Source organism: Urtica dioica, chromosome 12 (genome assembly GCF_054948205.1).
Source record: "Urtica dioica subsp. dioica isolate 48M chromosome 12, U.dioica_male_clone48M_v1_H2, whole genome shotgun sequence".
Taxonomy (NCBI): domain Eukaryota; kingdom Viridiplantae; phylum Streptophyta; class Magnoliopsida; order Rosales; family Urticaceae; genus Urtica; species Urtica dioica.
Window position 1 is genome coordinate 8,645,642 of NC_142767.1, and position 14,421 is coordinate 8,660,062.

At 36.9% G+C, this 14,421-nt stretch overlaps 1 protein-coding gene across 1 annotated transcript; it reads right to left on the reverse strand.

Moving 5' to 3' along the window:
* Positions 1-10,577: 10,577 nt before the first annotated feature.
* On the reverse strand, positions 10,578-14,010 carry LOC149378938 (Protein kinase superfamily protein). The gene is made up of 2 exons (XM_089603151.1): positions 13,246-14,010; positions 10,578-11,697 (listed from the first exon to the last, which is right to left on the reverse strand). Exons 1-2 carry the CDS (start codon positions 13,818-13,820, stop codon positions 10,887-10,889), a joined length of 1,386 nt encoding a protein of 461 aa, XP_089459277.1. The 5' UTR covers positions 13,821-14,010; the 3' UTR covers positions 10,578-10,886.
* Between the last annotated feature and the right edge of the window lie 411 nt (positions 14,011-14,421).

Here is a 14,421-nt window from a genome sequence, read left to right on the forward strand (position 1 = left end):
AAGGGTCAGAGCATTATGTTCTCGGAACATACCAAGAATAAAAATAGTAAAAGTGTTCGAGGTATAATTGAATTGAAAATACTAAGAAACTGAAAAACTTCTATTACTCATATAATTTGCACAATCCGAGCATGAGCTCGGAGACAGTGAGAACGGAAGGAATCCAGCACCGAGTCCGAGTTATATAGGCTCGAGGGGTCATTAAGGATAAGGAACGACACGTTCATAAGTTAAGAACGAACTCTATCAAACAGAACGTTGAAGAGAAAAGAAGATGATAGGTCAAAGACTAGTCAAGCTAAATATAAACACATGTAAACAAATTCAAACTTAAGTAAAATACTCACCTCGACGGTTATGCCGAGCAGACAAGGAAATAACCACCAACTACGCATGTTCTGGGAACAGTTACTTGATAACCGTCAGAGACGTGAGACTGATCACCACTAGGACAATATGGAGCTTTAGACGCGACAAAAGTCGTGTCTAAAGCTCCCAAAGTCGCGTCTATTTAAGTAATGGACGCGACATCAGACGCGACAATGGTCGTGTCTGTATGTTCGTGTCTGTTGGTAAACAGACGCGAGAAGTCGCGTCTGATTTTAGACATGACTTACAGACGCGATAAGTCGCGTCTATATCTCTATTTTCTGTTGCCTCAAATACTTCCCGCCTTCTGGCAGGAGATATACAGACGCGACTTCTCGCGTCTATAGTTGTTTGTGAAATTCTACAGACACGAGAAGTCGCGTCTAAATCTCCATTTTCTGTTGCCTCAAATACTTTAATTAATTCATAATTACTATTTCGTAAACCTAACACAATTTAATATATAATTTAATTGTTAACTAAAATCAAAGCTAAAAATAGAACTAACAATTTAATTTACTAAAAATAAATTATTTACTTACCAAAATAGGAGGATCGAGTGTCTCGAGGCAGTATCGAGTATCTCGTGACAACTACGTACGAAAGATTATTGTAATATGTATCCTATGCAGGATAAAGTTTTGACGAGTAGTGTAAACCAACTATGACATTCAGTAACATATTTTTTCAACGGACTGAAACCATCAATACTTATCTGCAACAGAATGAGAGAGTGAGCGACGCAGATAGAAGGAGAAAGAGCGACTCACCTCAACGAGCGGCGGAACGGCGGCCGGAATCGCGAGGAGAAGACAGTTTTGAATTTTTGGGAATCGCCGGGCTTGGGTTGGGAATGAAACCTGGGTTCGGAACGAGGGCGTGAGAGTGTGACAGAGTTTGAGAAAACGAACGTGCGAGACACTCACCAAGGGGGAGCGGAGGTACCGTCAATTTCTGGGAAAATTCGTCGATCGCAAGGAGCGGAAGATTGGGAGAGTGGTTAACGTGGGAGGTTTAAATTTGGGGAGTTTTTATTTATAAAGCCATTAAACTCATTCTTATTTTACTCTAATAAGCCGAAAATTCATTAATCAGTTGTGTCTATTTATTTTTCAACCTACACACACGACTATATTCTACAGACGCGATAACTCGCGTCTAAATGTTTAGCAAAAAAAAATATGGAGGCACATAATTTCCTTTTATTTTCCCCAATTCTATATAGACGCGACTTTTTATTTCAGACACGAAATGTCGCGTCTATTACCAAACAAACTTAATAAATAGCGGAATAAATGTCGCGGGCAAAATTTTGGTGAAATTTTGTATCAGACGCGTCTGAAACACTAAAAGTCGCGTCTAAATAGACGCGACTAGTCGCGTCTGAATATTTTCGTGTCTGAAGCTTAAGTTTGTAGTAGTGCACCCCACGTACTCGACACTAAGGCCTATCAATACAAGAGGACAACACCGAAGCAAGAAGAAGACACATTTTCGGACACACAAGCACATGCTATAAGTTTCATCTATCAGTCAGTACCCTCTATTTATTGCTCTCTTGTATTAGATTCGTCTGAATTTAGAGATAATCATGCTTAGAAACTACGAGTTCTCGGGACTGCATGCTCGGAACCGAGTGCTCGTCATGAGACAATTATTGTACTAATTTTTTCTATCAACATATACGAAAATACATATACATAATTAATATATATATATATATATATATATATATATATTCCATTTAATAGCAGATCTTCCTTATATATATTATATAGATACATATACACACATAAATATAGTAGTAGTGTAATATATAAGACCTTTTTCATTATTGACTTTAAACATACTGTTTTTGCATTTATCTCGGAATAAAATTCTCATAATTCAAATCACAAAATTCTAATTCTCTAATGGCTAAGTTTCGGGGTTTCACAACTCAAATGTTTTTTTCTCGTGGTAGGACGTGGTACTCACGTGTTTGGATCCATTTATCAACCTTGATGGATCTCTGAACAAGAAATAGAGTTGCTCTAATTATAGTGTGTATGATCATCTTTCATGTTTATGGAGTTTATACAGGTTGCACCATCAATCTATTCTAGTTATAAATCTTTTATAATTTGAGGTCTTAACTTTCTTTATTTGGTACGTGTTCTACACTTTATTGATTGAAAATGGCGTGTTTTTGTTTATTTGAACTCCTTGACTTCATGGACATAGTAGGTTTCATTTATTTTTCTGGCTATACGAAACTCATTTAAGTGTGTTACACAATGCACTTATATCTAATTTTATACAAGGAAAAATGGAGGTGTTGATTAAAAAAAAAAGTTGTTAAAGTTTTTTTTATTTTATTTTATATTTTATTAAACTAAATTCACCCTTAAAGAAATCCCCGCCTTCAACCCTACATTACGTACTTGATGAATAGGATCTTCACAAACCATCTAGATAAATTCATCGTTATCTTCAATGATGACAGAATTAGGGCATTTTCTTAGACACGTGATATGGAAAGACAAAATTGTAATCGATCCCGCCAAGATCGAGATGATGAAATATTGGAAAGCACCTAAAAATGTCATCAAAGTTAGAATTTCCTTGGTTTGGCCGGATATTATTGGAGATCTATGGAATGATTCTACATAATAGCTTTCCCTCTCAGTGCATTGACCTAGAAACGGAAGAAGTATTAGTGGACCAAAAAATAAGAGCATGAACTCCAAGAGTTAAAACGAATGCCATCTCCTTGACTATTTTCACTGATGCATCCAAGATTGGCATGAGTGTCGTCTTAATTATTATGGAAAAAGTGATAGCCTAAGCCTTCCAACAAGTCAAGAATCATGAGAATAACTATCACATGTATGATTAGGAGTTAGTTACAATGGTCGTCACCGATAAAATTTGGCAAACTTCACTTTATGGAGTGAGGTATAAAACCTACACCTACCACAATTTTTGAAATACATCTTTCCTCTAAAGAAGCTAAATATGAGACAACGTACCTAACTAGAACTACTCAAAGATTATGATTGCAAGAAAGGAAGATGTTAGTGCCTCGTTACTTCAAGTTGTGTCTCTACCTCTTCAAGAAGAGATCAACAAGTTAGAGCTCAAAATGACCATTTGTAGTTTGGCATATATGACCATCCAGTTAACGCTCTTTGATGGAATATAAAAAGCGCAATAACTCGATCTAACCATCCTAAGATAGAGGAAAGAGCTTAAGAATGTTAGTTATTAACCTTTTTCCTAAACAATGTGGACATTCTATAGTCTAACGAACGAGTGTGCATGCCTCATGAGGAGAGTATTATGAAACAAATGTTGGAATAATGCGAAGAATTATGATAATAAAGAGTATTTATTATCTTGTGGGCTTGTGATTTTAGGAAAATATTTGAGTGGGGTCCACTCAACGGAATCGAGTAATTTTTTCGTATTATTTTTCCATGTTGAAAGGGGTATAATATCGGTTATGAGTTTGCCAAAATCGGAGTTATTATGAATGAGAAATTGATGTTCAAAGTATGCTTAAAGAAACACATTTATTGTGCGTGAAGGAAGTTAAATGCAAGAGTTCGACAAGGAGTGTGAATGACAAATGGTAGAGCTTATATAGCTAATTTGTGCGAAAAGGTTTGGGTTGATCCAGTTTCGTAGATGGTCAATGATTTAGGGAAGCCCAAGTCCACCACACACGTGCACGCGCCTCTTCCAGCGTCCGCCCGGTCGGTCGGTCATGTCATGTCGTGCCGAGCCGAGCCGGGCTTGGACTTGTAGTAACCTTTATCTTTTTATTACAAATTTCACTTTCAATTTTTATTATTCCACAACTAGCACTTTTGAAATTAAATAAAAACGTTTGTAAGCATTAATAGCAACGATCTTGATTCCTGAAAGAATATAAATGGTTGTGTATATGGTCAGAGTAGATAAAAATGTTTATGTGGGTATTATTGCTATGTAATGAGCATTAATGTATTAAAATTCCATAATGGTTGAACGTTTTTTGGTTTAAAATCAGATAGCCACTGTTGATGTTTGACTTCATCTTTCATCTAACGAAAGAGGAATTCGGCCCAGTACAGATTAATTGGGCCCAAGCCCATACATTTTTCTTTAGCAAGTTCCGATAATGCGCCAGCTCGTCAATAGATTTAAATTCCAGCTCGAGATAACCGCCCCCTGAAGGCCTGGATATACAAGGCTCGTCAGCCAGATCAATCCACAACCGCCTCTCATATGAATAGGTCTCCAATGACAGGTGTCCTGAGACACAATAATGAATTCCAACTGACAAACGACGTGTCTCGAGCAACCCGGAGCTCACAACCTCGTCTTTTCAGACTATAAATATATTACAATTAAGCCCATTTCGGACATGTTACTTTCATTTTGATTATTGTTATCATCAAACTCTCATCTCTGTACTGTTCTTGAGTGATCTTAATACAAATAGCCCCGAGCTAATCTTACATCCTGCGTTTCGTCTTTGTTTAATTACGTGTTTAATTTCTAATTCTTAGAGAGATCAAATTTAGTCTTGTTACGGAGAATTGAGACCCATCTATAAATTCAAATCGACCCATTTTTAACCACGAATTTGTCGTGATTGCTTTGGTGTGATTTTTCGCATTAACAACCACTATCTGACATTAGGCTATGGATAGAGTCCTCTAGCTCTCATTCAGACACACCTCGAATCGAATTCTCTCTACTTTCTTCTCCTCCCGAAATTGTTTTGTTTTCCTTTGTAGTCGGTGGTTGGTTCTGTTTCAAGTTTTGTTCGCTGGAAAAGTACCGTTGGTGTAAAGTTTTTCTCAACGTTGCTATATCCTGAGAGGCTTATCGTTCATCACCACTCCAACACCCGTGGGAGAGCAATATAAGCTTTAAGGAAACTGTTGAACAGTCCTCAACTTCCTCCAATTTTCTTTCCTTCTTTTTCCGGTTTAAAGTTTATTTTTGTTGGTTTCTTTTCTTTATCTAGTTATGAAATAAAATAATAATTAGTTTTAATTTTTTTTTATTTTACTTTTTCCATGTACACTTACTCTCTTTCCCATATTATAAATATTTGTTGTTTTATTTCTAACAACAAATACTCATTGAATCCAACAACAATCCTTATTCAGTCCTCATTGGAGTTGCAAAAATGTATCAAGAATTAAGAGAACATTTATGGTAATATCGAATGAAGATGAACGCGGTTGACTTTGTGAGCAAGAGCTTGACTTATAATATTCAAGCACAAGAGATTAGTAGGAAATTTGGAAACAACTGAAGTTCCTGAAGGAAACTGGAAACGAATCATGATAGACTTTGTTGTTGGATTGTCAAAAAAGCCCTCTAAAAAATTGACAGGGTTTGGGAGATCATTGACCAATGTGACCAAGTCAGCAATGTTTATCTCGATAAAAGTCATGTATTCTGTGGAGAAATGAGTCAATCTCTACGTTAGGAATATATAAGAGATGTCATAAAATTCCTCTATTCACTATCTTTGACACTGATGGACGCTGCACTTTTTAATTTTTTTAGATGTTTTTTTAGGAAGTCATGTGTATGCAACTTAAGTTTAGCACATGCTAAGGGACTTGTCTGATGGTTATTAGAAGAAAACCAAAAAAAAAAATTAAAAAATTTAAAAAAAAAAATTAAAAAATTTAAAAAAAAAAATTTAAAAAATTGTACAGTTAAAAATATTTAAGTTTGGTAAAAGATATTATTTTTGTTATAATTAGTAATAATCAAGTTTGCTATTAATTATTAACAAAATGTAATTGATAAACTGGCGGTTAAGGTTAACTGGTATTGTAGATCACAGTTAACAGTGACCCATAATTCGGTTAACCAAATTTAACGGGAAAATTACGAAAATAGCATTTTTAGAGTGCAACATTTTCAAACTAGTAGTAATTTTAAATCCTTTAAAAAATAGTGTTTTCTCAAAGGACAAACAGCTATTTTCCTTATTAATGAACTTATACACAGAAAATAAAGTTAAATAAACCCCAAAACACTCTAAACGAATTTAAAAAAACTATACACATCAGAAAAAATAAAAATCTATAATTTAAAAAGTATTATTTTTATTTTTACATTAAAAACTTTAAACACACTGTTTTAATATAATCAAGACCTACTATCACTAGAAGCAATTACCTCATTTTTAACCGTGCAATTGGCCCGCTGTTAACAGAATCTAAAACGCTGAGCGAATCGTTCACAAACTAGGACAGAAAAGAATAGTGTGCTGGCATGGACTAATGTGGCCTATAAATTGACAGGAATGACAACCCAAAATTATTTGGGCCTCGCTAGACCCAACACAAGCAAACATGTCATGCCAGCACAACGTCAAAGTCCAACCATAGAAACAGAATTAGGAGATCACATAAGCAACAAACCAACAGTAGATAGCTATATAAGTTCAGAAACTGACCAACAAAGTGGGACTCTTGCATGAAATAATCAAAATGTGACATTATCCTGAGTTCTCTATGATCTCTCTGCTTCACCAGATATTTTGAATATAAAATTTATTAAATGAAGAAAGCCATTCGGTGACAACTGGGGTTGGATTTTGGGTGGTTCTTCTTAAGCCTGTGGTTCTAAAGTCGAGAGCGCATTTTGTCCTCTAGCATTGTGTCTTTTTTTTTCTTCTCTCTCTCTCTGGTTGGTTTGTCTGCTGTTTGTGGTAATGAGTCTAATGACTCATATCTATGTACTCATGTTTGTGTCTTCCTCTGACTTTTGTTTATTATATGACCTCTCTCTTTGCTCGTTTTTCCTTTTCTTTTCTTGTTTCCTTTCTATTTTTTCTGCTTGTTGTGTTCCGACTTTATCCAGCCAAATATATTGAAATATCTTTGTTCTCTGTACGTCAAGATAATCTTCATTTTAAAATTCAAAATTACTCAGTATCATTGGTCCCATTGCATAACTGCTGTTACAATTATATGTAATAATTTATATCTTTAACATAGATATTATTTTGTACACGTAACATATTATAGAGCAACAAACAAAATATTTATAAGATATGTTTGGAGTGACTTTGTAACAAATATACTAAGATAATATAATAAAATTGAGATGGGTGATTGAATAAATGATTACGACTTTAAATTACCAATCCCGATAATTGATAATCCCACGGTATTGCATAGATGCGAATTTTTATTTTATATTTATTATTTTGTAAATAGGCTTCGTCAAACCTTCTCCGTCATTCTCTTACGGAAACAACGGTATAAGAAAAAAAAAAAGGAAAAATTTCAGAACTAATCTAGTATATGCGTCACTTTTTATATTTTCCAAACATTTCACCAGTAATCGTTTCTCTTTTTTCGGACAAAAATACCTTCATATTTCAAAAATTTAGTCAACAATGATTGAAATATGATCAACAATTAATAAATTTGAGTAACGGTTATTGAAATCTGGTTAAAATGTATTGAAATATGATGATAGTTATTGAAATATGATCAACAACTATTGAAATTTGATTAACTGTTATTGAAATTCGGTCTACAACTATTGAAATTTAGTTAACTGTTAGTGAAATCTGGTTTACTATTATTGAAAACGGTTATTTATGAAAATTACAAGGTTCAACAGCTAATATTGAAAAAAATTATAAAAAAACGGCTACTTCCAACTATTTACACAAAAACATACCCCTTGCATCTATTGAATTGAGGAATTGCAATCTCAGAGTTGTGTCTAAAGTCCTTTTATATTTTAGTTAGTACTCAATTTTCATTTTTGCTAGAGTGTGTATCATGGTTTTAAATCTCGGACGGGAACCGGACCAGTTCCCCCTTTTTTGAAGTCCCCGACACCGGCAGGTGCAAAACCGGAATTTTCCGGTGATTCCGGGATAACCGGACCGGGAACCAGACAGGAACCCGGTTCCCACTTCCTGGTCCGATTCAATGTTAAAATAAGAAAAAATCGGGTTTAAAACCCGGGAAACCCCAAAAAAAAAATTAGAAATGAGTCGGATTAGGTCTTGTGAATTTCGCCGCGAGCCAGAGCATTTTTCCAGCAATCCCGCCCGGATCACGCCGTGCCGTCATCTTCCCGACGCGACGAAGGCCAAAGTTCATCAGATCCACCGGTTTACACATTTCCCGGTGAGCTTCCCGACGTCTTCATGTTTTTTTGATGATTTTTTAGTTTAATTTTAGAAATTTCTTGATAATTCTTGAAGATTAAGTATAAATTGGTAGTTGTGAACATGAAGGTAGTGTTTATTTAGAGTTTGTGTTCATGTTTTCTATTTTTTTAATTAATCCGAATTATTTAGTAATTTTTTGATTAGTTAGTGATGATTATGGTTATGTTGAACTTGTTTATTGATTTATGACGAAATTCTTATGACTTGTTTTCAATTTTAGACTTTGTGTTCATGTTTTCTATTTTTCTTAATTAATCAGAATTATTTTGTAATTTTTTTATTAGTTAGTGGTGATTATGGTTATGTTGAACTTGTTTATTGATTTATGACGAAATTCTTATGACTTGTTTTCAATTTTAGGCTTTGTGTTCATGTTTTCTAAATTTTTTTAATTAATCCGAATTATTTTGTAATTTTTTGATAAGTTAGTGATGATTATGATTATGATGAACTTGTTTATTGATTTATACTGAAATTCTTATGACTTATTTTCAATGTTAGACTTTGGTATGAATTATTTTAAATTTTCATTTAGATTCGGGAATATGTTAGTTTAGATCCGGGAATACGTTAGAGTATTGTGAATATGTTAGACTTTGTGTATCTGTTAGAGTTTGTGAATATGATTCATTATTGTTAGTTTAATTTAATTTAATTTACTAAAGGTGATTTGTTAATTTGTAGGTTACAACTTACAAGAATGTTGGCCCCCGACCTAGCTAGGAGGTAATGTACACTCGTGCCCGGAAAAAGTAGCGTCCACCAATGTATATTTTGCAATCACATTATGGGAGGCGGCGGGATCACGAGAGTGAAAAATCACCTAGCCAATGTAGACCCAACCAAGAGTGCCAAATTCTATGAAAAAGTCTCTCCTGAAGTACAAGCAGAGATGCGAGGTTTACATGAGTTGGTATGATTACTGTATGACCGTTGTATACGGTCGTTATGATTAGTCATTTATATTCCTTTTATATTCAATTTGTTGAATTATGATATTTGGTGGATTGTGTTGAACTTTATCATTTTGGTTTGTACTATTGAACTTAGTTTTTGTTGTGTTTATAATTTGGTAATATGTTGAAACATTGTACACTATTTTTAATTTTATGAATCTTATCCTACGTAGTTTATATGTTTTTTGTATATTTTTTTCTGGATTTTTCTCGGTAAATACGGTATTTCTCAACGGTAACGATAAGTTCAACGGTATCGATTTCCTTTTTTTTCCTGTTTTTCCCTGTATTCATTTACGATATCAAGGGTTACCAGTAAATTATGAACCTCATAACGGTAATGATAATGGTATTTAAATCCTTGGTGTGTATAGACATTTTCTATGAATTCTTTTCCCCGTAAGTCTTAGGGAGTCTAATGTGACATTCGACTAACTAGTTAATAGTGACCCAAACAACGCTTAAAGTCAAACAAATCTGGATCAGTTATGTACTTTAATCAAAGCCCATCAGACTTGAGAAGTCAAATGTTTTTTTAGAAGCGTTTCCCAAATGAGCAGGTCTACCTTTTTATAATCTATGCTTAAGTGGCTTGTAGAATATATAATATAAAAATGACAACACTGGGAAATTCCATTTTGATTTTCAATTAAATAAGTTATTTAACAGTAATTGCGTAGAAATACAAATGCATGTGGGTGTGGGGCTTTGAGATCTTGATCCGTTCAATTTTAAAGAGGGAACAACTAATCTAAATTGAAGCCTAATTATTTGGGTCAACAACCAGACCAATTGCTCCTCTTTCCATGTGCCATGCCGGTTTCGGACCACGCACTTAAACACTTACCCTCTCTCCTCACTCATAACTTGCTCTAACTATACTATATCCCCGCACATTAATATTAATTAATCACTATAACTACCTCAATAATATCCCCCGGAAACAAAGAAAGAAAAAAGATATACGACTTGTGTTCCACAAAAGAACAAAACAAACACGGTTTCTCTGTTTTCTCCCATAAATGTGACATCTTGAAGATCATCACGAGGATCATGGATATGGAAAAATGTGACTGATGTATTAGATCAGAACACAAAACTATTTACATTGTACATGCTCACATAACATCATCTAATACCTTTCTTCTCTTCACGCGTACGTCAGAGTGAGTGACACCAAACTTGTACACATAACATTTTCTTTTTGCTCTCTTTTTTTTTATCCTCCTCCTATACGTAACCCGTGTAATAACAATTTATCATGTGAAAAAAAAAAAAAAAAAAATTTGAATCGTATTAGTGGAAAAGATTTAAAAAAAAAAAACCTCTTATTTTATTAAACAAATTTATCATATATATATTAGGAGCTAGTAATACTCTATAGTAGCCGCGGAAGGCGGTTCCTTGGGGAGGAAGTCAGAGATCGCGACGGGACGCGGGACAAACGGCGGGGCAGCGCAGCGGAGGAGCGCCCAGTTGACGCCGGCGAAGAACGGGTGGCGTTTGAGCGCGGAAGCCCCCGCGGCGGACCCCATCCTGCGGGCGGGGTCCTTGACGAGCAATTGGGCCATGAGGTCCTTGGCGGGGCCCGGGACGGCGGGCTCCTTGGGAAACTCAAGGGCCCGCGCGACGATGTTGGCCAGAGTCATCTCGTGGTCGAACCCTTTGAAAGGCGTGACGCCGTAGAAGAGCTCGAACACGAACACCCCGACGGTCCACCAGTCCACCGCGCTCCCGTGGCCCTCGCCGGAGACGATCTCCGGCGCCAGGTACTCGTGGGTCCCCACGAACGACATCGACCTCACGTCCCCCGGCTCCGCCACGATCTCCGGCGGGTACGCTGACGTGGACTGGCCGGAGGCGGCGGCGGAGTCGTGATTCTTTCTCCGGCGCCGGCGCCTCGGGCGGAAGCACGACACCGCCGGGACGATGCAGTTCGGGAGGATGCACGCGGCCGCGGAGGATGACGTGGCGGGCCCCACGGCGTCCGCGTCCGAGGACGTCAGGATGTGGGCCGCCGTGGGAGCTGAGCCGTCGGATTTCAGCGAGAGGTCGAAGTCCGTCAGCATTATGTGGCCGTCGGATCGGACCAGCACGTTTTCCGGTTTTAGGTCGCGGTAGATTATTCCCATTATGTGCAGGTACTCCAACGCTACTATCACCTCAGCCGCGTAAAACCTTTCATTATCATCAACAAAACAACTAATTAACTTCATTCATTCATTCATTCGTGGTACGGCATCAACGTTTTTTTTTAAGTTCTTACACATAATTATATACATCCGCCAGCTCAAGTTTTGAATTTTCGGAATCTATACCAAGATTTTTTGCTATTTACATGAAATTATTAGGATTTTGTTTCATAATAATGATAATTAAAGTTGAAACCGGAATCACCGGATAAAAAATAATGAATTGAATTGATTTATTATCGGTACCGACGTTTGGTGTTGTCTTAGATTAACTTTATTTACGTGGTCGAGTAAATATTGGCATGTGGAGTTATGATTGCATGTGATAACTTATAAGTAGAAAAATAGATAAATGTGGGGACCACTTAAGATGGAAAATACAGTTGGTCCAACTGGAATACAGAATTTTGAGCTTGCGTTTGCGTTTCTTGTTTTGATGTTTTTAAAGATATAGAGGAGGTGATGGTTTTATTGTATTTGTACGGTGGATTAAATGTGGGTTTATTTTTTAGAAATAATATTTGTAGGAAAGAAAAATGAAAAAGCTGAAAACACCAAGCACTAGTAGTAGTACTACCCCCAGGAATCCCGCGAAACAGAAGAAATTTCGGATAAAAATATATGGAAAAAATATAAGGAGACATAAATTTTGGCTTCCCTCTTTCCGTATATCTACGCGTATAGGGTACGAATTAAAACAAACCAAATTACACGGACAGATTTCGAGGAAGTCGGATTGGTTTCAAATGACTAAATGTGCAAATAAAGCAATGAATTTAATACGAACCTGACCGAATTTCATGAAATTTATTTGTTGTTTTCTCGACGACAAAATAGAGAGAAGTAAAATAAATAAAAAATAATAATAATAATAAGGGAAGAATAAGAATAAAATGCAAAGTCATAGGCGCGAAGGTGATCGGGTGCACGAGAGACCCACCCGGAAAGGGTGTGGGCTCGAGAGATCCCATATATACAGTGGACCCCACATCCCAACTAACGCTCTTTAAAAACTCTTTGTAATTAAATATAAATATATAATCCAATCACGAAACGAAACCCCACACACCTTAAAATGCATCATTCTCAATCACACACACTTCGATTCTTTTTATTATTAAAAATAAATAATTGAATATATATAGCTTTTTTAAATTATATCCAAACCCGATACAACATTCATTAGAAAACAAAATATTCACTGTAGTAATTAAAAATCCTATAATTTTTGTAATAAAACACTATACGAGACTTTCCATTAAAAAAATAACTGTACGAAAACTTCTCGTGAGACTCGGACCAGGAATAGAAACAAGAAATCATCCACGATCATGACAATGAAACCCAGTGGTTAAACCGTAAATATTATAGATAAAAGTAATAAAGCAATATAAGAGACTTTCCTAAATGAATAGGAAAAACTGTAGGAGAGAGCTCAAGTGAGACCAGAAATAGAAACACGAAAACCATCAACGATCATGAAAGCGAAATCCCAGTGGCAAACCCGTAATTAATGGAGAAAGATTGGACTCACCGTACGGCGGATTCGTCGAATCGCTTCCCAGGGCGGCGCTGGCGAAGAACATGGAGATCGCCGCCGGGACAGAACTCCGTGACGAGGCACGACCACCGCGGAGTTTCAATGGCGGCGTAAAGCGTGGGAAGAAACGGATGCTCAAGCGTCTCCAGAATCTCCCTCTCGACCCTGGCCCGGGCCTCCTTGTTCCGGCTCGCCAGCTCCTTCCGGTCCATTACCTTGGCCGCGAAGAGCCGGCCGTCGCCGGAGCCGGCGACGGAGCTTTTAAGGTCGACGAGGTAGACGCTGCCGATGTCGCCGCTGCCAAGGCGGTGGACGAACCGGAGGTCGCCGAGGCCGAGATCGGCGCCGCCGTGGTACGATTTCGCTCTGGCGCGCCACCGCGGGTCCGATGAGGGCGGCGCGTGGGTCTTGGACGCGGCGGAGGAGGAGGAGCCGGAGCCGGAGCTGGTGCTGCGTTTTGCGTCGGCGGTGGTTGTGGCGGTGGCCGTAGTTGTGGTTGAGTTGAAGCTTATGCTCTCGAAGTCGTCGGCGAGATCGTCGCCGGAGATTGCGGCGGAGGGCGGGTCCATTTCCCGGCGAAGAAGAGGGAGAGAGAAGAGAGAGTGTGTGTGTGTTTGGTTAAAGGAGGGGAATGGTTTAAAAAGGGGGTGTTTTGTGTGTTAGATTATGGGCCGTTGATGGCTTGGGCTATTATCCTTGGGGGCCCATTGTGGGCCTTGTTGTGTTAACTCTGATTTGGAAAAATTACGAGTTAAAGTTAAATTTGACGGTCCTTTTTGTCATTAAAAAATAAATAAATTTCTATTATTTTTTTCTTAAAAATCTGTGTAGTTGATTTATTTTTTTCATTTACTACGATAAGTGTTCAAAAGAATGGAAATATCGTGACGTACTTGATCACCGATTTTCAAACCGTCGATCTAGTTTAATACGGTTTATCCGGTTCGATCCAAATATGTTGGCCGGTCTAAAACAATGTAGACCGGATACGTCTTAATTTTTAATAATATAAGATATTTTAACAAAATAATTTAGATTGGACATATTAATTAGTATATTTTTATGTTATTATACAACTTTATTGTTTTTGCTAATATTTAATGAAGTTCGTACAAAAAGAAATAATTAAACAAAATATTCAAAATAGTTAAACCATATAAGGTCGTTCTA

Coding starts and splice junctions, on each gene's coding strand:
- LOC149378938 (XM_089603151.1), bottom strand. CDS start 13,820: ATGGACCCGCCCTCCGCCGCAATCTCCGGCGACGATCTCGCCGACGAC. Junction 11,698..13,245: donor TTCGACGAATCCGCCGTACG/GTGAGTCCAATC, acceptor TGATAATGAAAG/GTTTTACGCGGCTGAGGTGA.